This window comes from Protopterus annectens, chromosome 4.part0 (genome assembly GCF_019279795.1).
Source record: "Protopterus annectens isolate FY-2018-M chromosome 4.part0, PAN1.0, whole genome shotgun sequence".
NCBI lineage: Eukaryota > Metazoa > Chordata > Ceratodontiformes > Protopteridae > Protopterus > Protopterus annectens.
In genome coordinates, this window is record NC_056733.1 from 1305677259 (window position 1) to 1305689400 (window position 12142).

At 33.7% G+C, this 12142-nt stretch overlaps 1 protein-coding gene across 5 annotated transcripts in view; it reads right to left on the reverse strand.

The window, feature by feature from the left end:
* The window catches only part of ACSL6 (acyl-CoA synthetase long chain family member 6), a 1926773-nt gene that overhangs the window by 1259292 nt on the left and 655339 nt on the right, over positions 1–12142 (reverse strand). For all 5 annotated transcript variants that reach the window (XM_044069184.1, XM_044069185.1, XM_044069183.1 and 2 more), the window contains exon 4: positions 923–987. In XM_044069184.1, the coding sequence (XP_043925119.1) occupies positions 923–987 (65 nt within the window). The remainder of the gene's footprint in view (positions 1–922; positions 988–12142) is intronic.

The window sequence follows — 12142 nt, forward strand, 5'->3', positions numbered from 1 at the left end:
GTTAGTTTTTTTTTAAAATGAGAGTTTGCATTGCTTTGACAATATTTTATTGAATTGCACTTACTGTATGTTTTATATCAGATGATTAAGACGGTTTTATACTGTCATTCATTTTTCATATATGTTCTCAATCTAATTAATGTTATTTGTCAGGTTTTTAATCATTCAATGAAGTATTCATAAGACTGTGTTTTGATTGGTGGTTGTGGCATATATACAGTAGTTTGTATTAGATGTTATTACTCTGAAAAAGTCCCTTGTTTTTTTCAGGATGAAAGCGCTTAGTTTGTGTGAAGGTATTTGTGGAATAAAGTGATTTGAGTTTCTGGATGGATTTCCTGTTTTGTTGTTTTGGTGTTACACCTTCATTCACCATGTTTTGGCTTCATAAATGATTAGCTTAGCTTTACTTTAAAGAAAACTAGTAAAAAGTGTAGGCAATTGTTTGTGATGCCAGTACTAATAAGTGTTATTAAAAAATAAGGGCAGTCAACATGATTGCAATCAGAGTTGAGATCCAGGGTCACATCACAAGCATTAGTTGTATACTAGTACCACTACCAGCGATAATATGTAATACAAGTAATTCAAATTCTGGGATAAAATGTCACATTCTGCTACCTCAGTGCTTTCTTCGGTGAACAGCTAAAAATAATGATTTTATAGGAAAGTCACATATTAAAGAACACAGCCATGCTAGACAAACAGAGAATGGAGCATGATAACTTATTTTCCAGCATTTATTTTTCCCACTGGCTCTTCATCTATTGATCTCACTGCATAATGGAGAGAGACAGAGAACAACATAGTAGGACATTGAGAGACAAATAAAAATGTAATGAGTAGCAAGAGAGAAAATAACGCTGAGTAAATTGACAAAATTTATAATTAAAGAGATAGAAAAAGCATGCAAGGAACATACCTCTTTGTATGACAGCCATTGGTAAGGTTGCTTTGCTTTTCTGAAGCCTAAGCAAGGGCCATCTCCTACACAGAAACACATTTCTTCATTAGCACTTTTTGTGGTGTATATTATGAAAGCACAATTTTATAACCAGAAGGCAAAAAAAAAAAAAAAAAAAATCTCAAGACTTGTACAATTAATTTTGAAGCTGTTTGTTTTCACTTTTTAAAAAAATTCAAAACCATTTGTTTTACTATGCTACATTTCCTTCTTATGTCTATAAAGTAGTGGAAAATAGAGTACATGTGGGGCTATTTCAAATCAATCGCAGAAATAAAGGAAATGCTTAAACACAATTATACTTACTTTTTTGTTTATTTTTTTATTGTGTTTATTTTTTTCTGATATGTGACATTGTTGAATACTACAATTATATGAGTACATAGGAAATATAATAAATTGTGAGCTATATCAGAAGAAAAAATAAATATTTTTTACTCAGGTACATAAAATAATGTATTAATTACCAAGACTGAGAAATATATTCTTAATTATCTTCAAGTGTGATCACTGTGGAAAAACATTTACAGCACATACTCAAAAATCTTAACTTATGATATATAATTGTTACTTGATTTGGTGCAAAGCCACAGTAGCAAAGAATTATATAAGTCTAAATAACAAATTAAAGAGGATAAAAAATGTGCTGATGTGTTAATAAATAATAAAGGAACACCATGAATTTAAGAAGAAAGTTCAATGTTTAAGAACTTTGATTTCATATATTACATACTTTATTTGACAATAAGCAAAAAATCTTATCTTGTCATTTGCTGTATAAAATAAAAAAAAACTTAATATAAAGAAGGATTAATATACAAGACAATGATGTACAATTAGTGTGAAAAGTGATATTAACAAATGTCAGGCCTGTAGTATAACTGCAAAGTCTTTTGGCAGAAATTCTTTGCTGTGATTGCAACCTTCAATCTCGGAGTGCACTCTCTTTAAATTATCTGTATTATTCATTGATTTATTTTTTGATTCATGCTTCATCCTAGTTATAGTCACAGGGTAGCTAGAACATATCCTACCAACCAACAGGCGCAAGGCAAAGAATCAGTTCTGGACAGGATACAAGTCTACTGCAGTAAGTACATATGCTCATAGCACACACAGTGATGAACAATTTGGAGACGTGTCAGTTTAACTGTTACATGTCTTATTTTCCACCTCAATGAGCCAAGCACTATCTGCCCAGGGAGTTAAAAATGCAGGTGACTGGCACTCTTACTCTCATGGTGTCACCGCAGGCTATCAGATGACAGTAGTGAAGGAATGTGTGAACACAGATGTGGTAAGCTTCTTATAAACTGTTCTACAGCATCCAGACATAGTAGGAAAGAAAGAACTATGCCAGTTTTAACAGCCTTATGTTCATCATGTCCAGGGTGGGTGGTAATGATGGGGGACTGTTGTCATTTATTAGGGGGGAAGGAGTACTGTAAAATCATGGATTTTGCACTAAACACAGTGAGGATGTGGGCGTGTGTCCATAAGGGCATGAATGTGTGCGTGTGTGTGTGTGTGTGTGTGTGTGTGTGTGTGTGTGTGTGTGTGTGTGTGTATGTATGTGTTTTGCTAAAGCAATGCACAGGCCAGTAGGAAGAGGTACTGTCATCACATCTAACACTACTAAAGTTTGATTCATAGACATGGTAATGAGCAGTTAATGAGGTCTTTCTCTGCTGATGTACCCCTCACATTTTTATCAGTGTTGGGCTAATTGACCAACCTACTTTGGCCAATTAATGTGAAAGGGGAGGATTTTATCAAATGCTAGATGATAATATACAAAGACATTTTCCTCGTAGATATATAATAGTTATTTAAATATCTGTCCATCACTCTATCTATCTATCTGCCTATCTTCCAGATATCTATTCATCTATCTATCCTTTGGAGTATTGGATTAATCCCACTAGGGTTTAAAGGGGATACCCAAAGTGGTATATAAACTACTAGGGGAAATTTGACCTGGGCATCAGGGAACTTCCCTTACTTTTGGTACTTGAGGAAGAGATTGTGTGTTACACATCCTGACTTCCTGTTTCCTGTACAGACATGGAGGTGGGCAGGAGAAACAGGGAGAAAACTTGGCTGATTCAGCTTTTGCTGATATTGGAGTGAGAGCTGCTGAAAATGTAGTTAAAATGGTAGAATTGCTACCAGAAGTTTTTTTCTTATGATATTGGTGCAGAAAAAACAGTCACATTGGAGGTAAAGGAGATTATAGCGGAAACAGTGATGGATTGAGAAGAAAACTTTCACAGGAGATTGAAGGAGAGACAGTTACCTTTGAAAAATGTGTAACTACAACCCTACAACTGGGGGGGGGGGGGTTGCAGGATGATTATTTGGAAGAAATGGTAAACCAAAGTGAGCCAGAAAATGGAGCAGAAATTTCATGGAGTGACATCATGGAAAAAATAGAAGAGAAAGAAAAAGGAGAAGAAGAGACTGTGCCAGAGAAAGTTCATGAGACAAAAACATATGCACAAACTGTTGGACAAGGAAGAAAGAAGAAATAAAAGAAAGAAAATATAAGTATACAGTATGTGTGAGCAGCAAAAAAGAAGAACGTTTGGACAGGTATGAGGTTTGGACTCTGTCATAGCACCTCTGGGTGTCAAAGCAAAAGAGGTAAGAGCATTTATTTTAATTAGTAAAGAGACTTTTTGTGACTTGATATTTGAGACTGGTCAGACCATGGAAACTTTTTGGGTTCATATAAGCAAAAGAAAAATATTTATCCATGATCAGAATATGTGGTGCAAGCTTTTTACAGACACAAAAGTGAATGATGATCCAGTTTAGAATTGAAGTTGAAGCAAAATAACTGAAAGAACATTTGTTAACTATATATGTAAAGACGTAATGGACACTACAAAAATATATGATGGAAGAGGACTATGGACTAGGGGTTGAGAATGTGGAGTAATACTGAAAATTGAAACTGATAATGTCATGCATGTACCTAGTATTATTAATGTTCATGGTAATAGGGGGTTTGTGAAATACAGGGACTCAACCAAGGACTTATTATTTTTCTGAAAAAAATTATCATTTAATCAATGAGTGTGATAAAAAAAGATATAATGCATTTTTTAGGCAAGGTTCAAATGACAAATTCACCACCATAACAGGTACAAGCAAGCAAAATCTGAAGGTAAAGCTACTCAATGCTAGAAGTCTAAACCTCAAAATGCACTCACTTGAGGCACTCCTTAAAATGGAAAACATCGACATCTGTGCAGTGACAGAAACCTGGTTCAAGGCTCCAGAGAGCAATCCTGCACTACCAGGCTATAATGCATACCACACTTTTCGACCACCTAACCTGGACTGAAACTCTAAAGGTGGAGGCATGTCCATATTCATTAAGGATATCCACACCTCTAGGCTAGTTGCTCAGCATAATGCATCCGAGATTATCCAAGTACAACTAACTCTGGGCAAGACCGTAATCCAAATTGTAGCTTGCTACAGATCCCTCACCATGCCCCAGGATTCCCACTCCTCATTTCTTGATACACCGGAAAATATTAGGGTACAACCTAACACCTTAATAATGAGCGATTTTAACTACCCCACCATTAAATGGGAAAACTATTCATGTAACACTTTTGCTCAACATTTTCTGAAATTCATAAATTCCAATGCCTTGGATCAACTTATCCACACCCCCACCAGGGGCAGCAATATCCTAGACCTGGTCATCACCAACATGGGCAACTGGTGTTCCATGCCAGAGGTCAATTCCTTGTTGGTCAGATCTGACCACAAGCTAATCACCCTAAACATCCACATCCCGCTCCCCCACCCCCCATTAGGGAAACCACCGTAAAAAACTCCACACTTCTTAAGACAGAAGTGGCAAAGTTCATGACACCCATGCAGACAGACAATAGAGGTATTACTGCTGAATCCTACATAAATGCATTTTATAAGCACTTACACAAATGCATGGATAGTGAAATCCCTAACAGAACCAAGATGCTATCCTCCAAAAAAAAAAAAAAGCCAATCTGGTGGTCCCCTACCATAAACAAACTCTACAACAGAAGAAAGAAACCATTGCAAAAAAGAGTAAAAAGTAAGAGTAAAATTCCATAATTCGAGGAACTCCCTGGTCAGCCTCAGTAAGAAGCTGAGATCCCTCATAAAATCCTCCAAAGATAGTTACGAAAACAAAATTGCCACTGATTCGAAAGACAACCACAAAGTATTCTATAGCTATGTCTAGAATCTCAATGGCAACACTCAGATCTGCTCTGTTACAGGACAATGGCACAAAATATACAGAACCAACTGATATTGCCAACATCCTGGCAGATAGGGTCAGTGCTAACTTTACCCCCCTCTCACCCCTAAAGGGCCCATCTCTATACCGGAAGAATGCAAAGTTACTGTAATCACAGCTGCAAAGGTAAAAACCATACTCTCCAAAGCCAAGAACACAGCATCCATAGGACTTGACAACATCCCAGACTGTATTCTACACAAACTACAGAATGAACTGGCACCCCAACTAAGTACCATGTTCAATCATAGCCTCACCTCAGGCTTTGTGCCCACTGAATGGTGCACAGCGACGGTTATCCCATTCCACAATAAAGAAGCCACCATGGACCCCAGGAACTACCACCCCATTAGCCTGATGAACCTGGTCTGCAAGGCTATGGAACGTATCATCATGGAACTTCTAAACAATGACATTGGTAATCTCCAAACTCTGGACCCCACCCAGTTTGGGTTTGTAAAAGGCCGATCATGTCTCCTAAACCTGATAGACTTCTTTGAAGAAGTCACTAAAGCTGTAGATGATGGTAAGGTGGTTCACACAGCCTATCTAGATCTTGCCAAGGCTTTTGACACCATCCCCCACTCTGGAATTATAGATAAACTCACTAAACTAGGTATAAATCCCTATGTATCAAGATGGGCTGCCAAATGGCTCACTGACAGAACCCACACTGTGAAAGTTGCAGACTCTAAATCCGACTTCAGACCAGTGACAAGTGGAGTACCACAGGGTTCAGTCCTGGGTCCTCTCCTGTTTGGTATCTACTTCTCTGAAGTACAGGCTAACACAGAAGGTCTTTGGCTAATGAAGTTCGCAGATGACTGCAAACTAGGAGACATAATCAAAACCCCTAATGATGTGGACATCCTACAAAAGGGCCTCACTGAGACAGATGCCTGGTGTCATAACCATGGCTTCAAGGTCAATGCCAAAAAGTGCATTGTCATCTCTTTTGGTAAAAACTCTGTACCCATGAACTACCACATAGGTGGTAGTCTACTTAACACTGAAAGTGTGATAAGGGACTAGGGACATAGGTGGACAGTAGTCTCTCCTTTGATAATCACATTACCACAGTAGTCAGGAAATCCTTCAATGTGGCACACCTCATCATAAAAAGGTTTCTCATCCAGGAAAAAAGGTCATTGTTCCCCTATACTAGTCACTCGTTAGACCCATTATAGAATACAGTGCCCTATTTGGTATGTACCTCACAAGACATCTACAACAACTGGAAAGGCCACAAAAATACCCGACAAAGAGGATTACTAGCCTCAAGCAGATGCCCTAAGCAGACCGTTTAAAAAAAATACAGCTTTACTCCATCGCATATCGCCTACTCAGACGATCTCTGCCTATCATACAATGCTATGTCAAACCCAGAGCTGTTGGACATGCTACACTTAAAGAAATCCCAATCCCTCTGAGCTACATGCTCTAGGGGCCTAAACCTTGCCACCACAATAAACAGAACATGCTGGAGGGATAGATTCCTGTCCCAGAGACTTCCCATACTCTGGAACAAACTACCTATTTATATCAAACAAAACTCCTCATTAGCACTCTTCAAGAAAAATCTTGATTGGATGGGAGATAGGAAATTCCCCCAGGGATCACTTATTGGCTCTGCTCGACAGCACAGGAAAATACCTTTTTGGCTAGGCTTATATAGGCCCTAGGGCCAATAGCCGAGTACCTACCTATGAACCTATATTATTTGTGTGGTAAAACAGGGCATAATGCAAAAAAATGTGAATTAAAGTCTAAAATATGTGGAAATACATGGCTAGAACGTGAAATGAATGTGCAAGAAAATGAAAATGAAATGAAGTTATACAGGAGAAAGAGATAGAAGAATGTGTTATACAAGAAAATGCACAAAAAGATTTGACTAATAAAGAGGTTGTACATGAAGTTGAAGAAAGTAACAAGAAAAAAAAACAGGAGACAAGTGAGGAAGAATCTGACTGGTTTACAGTAAGAAATAAAAATAATTTGATAGGGAAAAGAGTTAAAGAGAGGAAAAGAAAATTCAAAAATATAATGCTTAGAGAAAATAAGAAAAGAAAGGGATAAAAATGTTATTATACTAGCTGTTCTTAAAAGCTGAAAATATTAGCTTTAAATGTGAACAGTATGAAAAATCTTAAGAGGAGAAAATGGACATTACACTGGTGTGCTGCAATAGATGCACATAGTGATGTTTTAGAAGATATCAGATTATTAACAAAGGAAGAAAGAAAAACTGAAAAACATTGGAATGGTGTGGTAGTCTGGAACATGGAGAAAGAAACATTCTCAGACATATGTATATTATGTCAAGAAAGCATTAAAAAATTAGATGTAACCATAGTGGAACTAGGACAAATTACAGGAATATATTTGAGATGGAAAATATGTGTATAGAATTATAGCTTTATATGCATATGTACAAAAAAGAGAGAGAAATGATGTTTAAAAATATTCTTGAATATGTTTGTGTAAATATAGACATTATAGTGGTGGGTGATTTTAATTGTAATTTAAAAAAAATAGAGCAACTGTGATATTAAAATTGTTAAAGAAATTATGAGAAGTGGAAAGTTATGTGTATGGGAGAATAACCACTGGACCTACAAAAGGAATAAAATTAGGACAGAAATTGATTGTATTTTAATATCGGATAGTTTAAAAGTTAAAAAAAGGAATTAAGTATGCAGGATTTTTGGATCATGTGGCTATATGGGTTAAAGTACAGGAAAATGAAGCATATATTAAAATAGGAAAAGGAATAGAGAGAATTAATAAAAGGAATTAGATTTACAAGAGAAAAAAAGAACTTATGGAAATATGGAAAAATCATATGAATATGAAAGAGTTTTATGAGAATTGGACTGCTGATGGCTTCATTTTAAACAGAAATATAAAAAAGTGTTTTTAGTAGAAAAATAAATATATACAATGAATCAAATTAAAATTAACAACTTGTTATATAACAAATATTGTTTACAACGAAAGAAAAGAGGTAGCATCATAGTCAAGTAAAATAATAAGAGAAGGAAACATAATAAGACAATTAAAGAATAAGGAAAGTAAGCAAATAATACAGCAAGAAGGAATATATGAAATAATGAAATAATATGTACTGGAATCATTTGTTAAGAGAAGAAAACCTAGAACAAATTTATAAAGGTCAAAAATTAAATAACGAAGATAATAAGTAGTTATAACAAAAATAACTATGAAACAATTGAATGAAATTCTAAAAGATATTAACATGAATTCTCCAACAAGACTGGATGGAACTGAATATGGTATGTATAAAGAAATGAAGGAGTGGCAAAATATTTTTATAGAAGTAATGAATGGTTAGAAAATGGAATTAAAGAGAAAAAGATATGTACAGGAGTTATAAAATTTATATTTAAAAAAGAAAATAAAGAGGAGAAAAAAATTGGAGACCTATAACATTAAATAATACGGATTATGAAATTTTTATGAGAATAATAACAAAAAAGTTTACAAAAAATGGATAGAATATATGACCAAAAGGTATTCGTAAGAAAAGGAAAAGGAAGTCAAGAGTTATTATGAATAATAAGAGAAATAATTGATGATATCATAAATAAAAATGTCGAGCGAATGTTATGATAGAGGATAAAAGTAAAGCTTATGATAATATTCAATATAAATCATTATGGGGAATTTTGCAGGCATATAATGTAAGCAAAAAATATTACAAGTAATAAAATCAGTTTATGAAGGGAACTATGTGAAACTAAATGTAAATGGCTGGATTGGTGAAAAAATAGAATGTGGAATAAAGCAGGGCTGCCAAGCTAGTAGTGTAATTTTCTCATTAGTTATGAATGTGATAGTGAAGAAAATAAAATGTCAAGTAGCAGTGGATACAAAATGATGAAGGAAGTACAACTGCCAATCATGTATAATTATGTGGATGATATTGTACTATTTGTTAAAAATAAAATATGGATGGAAGAAGTAAATGAAAAATTAAGTATAAATAAAAAAATGATTTAAGTACAAGTAAAGAGAAAAAGTAAAAGATTTGTGTTTGAAGGTATGATAGGTGGTATTGAGTTAAATGAAAAATATATAGATATATTAGGAATAATATTTGGAAGGAATGAGTACAGACAACAACAATGGGATAATGTACTCAAAGAAGTAAAGGATATGACTATTTTTGGAAATCATATAGATTTCCATGTAGAAAAAAGCACACCTGTTGAACACCATGGTAATAGGAAAACATGCTTATGTTGCTAACATCTATATGATTCCTATTACATATGAAAAGGAACTAATGATCATTATATTTTCTTCTATATGGGGGTCTAGACTGAATCCAGTCAATAGGTGGATTCTATACATGAAATAAGAGCAAGGAGATTTGGGTTTAATAAACCAAATGGTACATGCAACATCTTTAATTTTATATAAGGTATTAAAAGGAATTATGAAGGAAAATAAACAATTGATAGAAATGATACTTTTATAAATACAAAGAGGAATGGAAGTTAAAAAAGAAGTAAAAGCACTGTGAATGAAGAAATGAAAGCATACCAAAACAAAATTTTGTTTTGCAAAATAAAAAAAATATATAAGTGAAAAAATAGAAAGGAATGGTACATACAGTAAATATTATGAAAGTATTTTATTGCATTGACTCATGGAAAGATTTAGAAATAGATAAAAAAAAAACATAATGATGAGATATAATAATTATAAAAAGATTAAGGAATGTAACGATTTTTATGGAGATTATCTATTAGAAAATTGTGAGTTAAGGGAAATATGCCGTACAAGAAAAAGCAAGAATGAATATGTAATAAATGGAGAGTGTTTGAATTTACTGAGCATGTGTTTTTGAAATGTGAAAGAGTTAATAATTTGTGGAAAGAAATATGTAAACATAATAGGGTGAAATGTTTGATAAAATTTGAGCAAATAAATATGGACATAATAGATGATGAAGCAATAAAATATAAATAAAGAGTTCCGAGAAAATTGTACATATTGTTAAACAACTTTGGCCCATGATTTGTTCTGATGAATTCTTGGGTAGTATTTTTCCTAGTAGGGTAACTTTTTCTTATGGAAGATTTTTTAATTTTAAAGAACTATTAAATAGACCTATTTTGCAAAGAGAGGCCGCACATCAGGGAAGGGGCTTTTCCCTGTGGTAATTGTAACCTATGTCCCAGAATCAGGAATCTCTCAGGTAGCATTATATCATACAATGGGGAGATTCAATTGCAGGTACTGTGGGGTGGTTCATATATTGGGATGTGGCTGTGAGAGTGTTAGGTGGTATATAGGGCAAACTAAAAGGATGGCCAGAATAAGAATTAGGGAACATCTCCTGGACATTATGAATAATAACAGGGAAAGTCCGATTGCCAATCATTTCTCATCTGTACATCAGGGAGATGGTTCTTCTTTATTCTTTAGTATTCTAGCCAACGTTGAGGCACCAAGGGACAAATTCCATTCTAGACTTAATTATTTGGAGACATCATTTATTGAAAAGTTTATAACATATGGAGATTTGTAAATAGCTGTAAATAATGGAAATGTAAATATATAAATAATATGTAATGTATATATCAATAAAAATGTGATGTATGTTACTAAAATATATGACAACAGAAGCCAATGGATGAGAGGATGGGAATGTGGTGTAATACTGAAAATGCAAAATGAAAAAAAAATGTATATTTACCTAACATAATCAATATAAAATATTATAAAGGAATGATCAGGTATTGGGGGCAACCTAAGTCATGTTTTTATGTGGCAAAGATGATCATTTAATAACTGTGATAAAAGAAAATGTTCATATGTGAAAAAAGTGGGTCATGAAGCAAAGAAATATGAACAGAAGAGTATAAAATGTGAAAAGATAGGTCACTCTTGGATGGATTGTACAGTTAGAAAATCAGACACAAGAAATTACACTTGAACAGGAACAGGATAAGGAAAAAGTTATATTAGATATGAAAGAAGAAATGCAAAACAAAAAAAATGAATGAAAGTGATGTAAGAACAGATATGAGAGCATGAATGCAACAAAAGAAAAAGAAGGAAATGAGGAGGAGGAAATTAGCAAATCAAGTGATGAAAGAGCAAGCAAATGGGTAAAAGCAAGATGTAAAAGAAGCTCTATAAGTAAAGCAGAGAAAAATAGAAAGTATAAGCTAAAAAATATAACTATAGGGAAAACAAAAAAGCAAAAGAATAAATAAAAACATTAAATACAGTGAGAGTCTTAACTATGAACATGCAAAGGATATAATACAACAACTATGGCAAGATTATATAAACATGAGAGAATTCTATAAAGACTGGACAAGTTGGTGGATTAGTTTAAAAGATAATTATATAAAATAAAAAAGTGAGCTGAGGTGTGGTGCAGCAGTGGTTAGCATTGCGCCACACAGCAAGAGGTTCTCTGGTTTCAAAATAAGTACTAAAATGCCAACATCTTAAGAAATTACAAGATATTAATGAATACAAGTCAATTAATAATCAAATATTCAAAAATATAACAAAGAATAGAAAAGAGTTTATAGAAAAAGAAAGAAAATTGTATGAAATGAACCAAGAAAAAATTATAAAAGGTTATTTATACAAAGATATTTTTACAAGAAAAGAAAGTAGCAGCACCATACTTAAATAAAATAGTCAAATAAATCACAATAATAATGAGAGAATTAAAAAAATGAAAAAGGTGATACAGTAAGCACACAAGAATTACGAGAATAGTCAAGGAATATATATTGGAAAAAACTTTCAACATATGACATTATAATAAAACATAAATGGGAATTAAGTAAGCTAACTGAAGAAGACAATAAAAGAATGGAAAA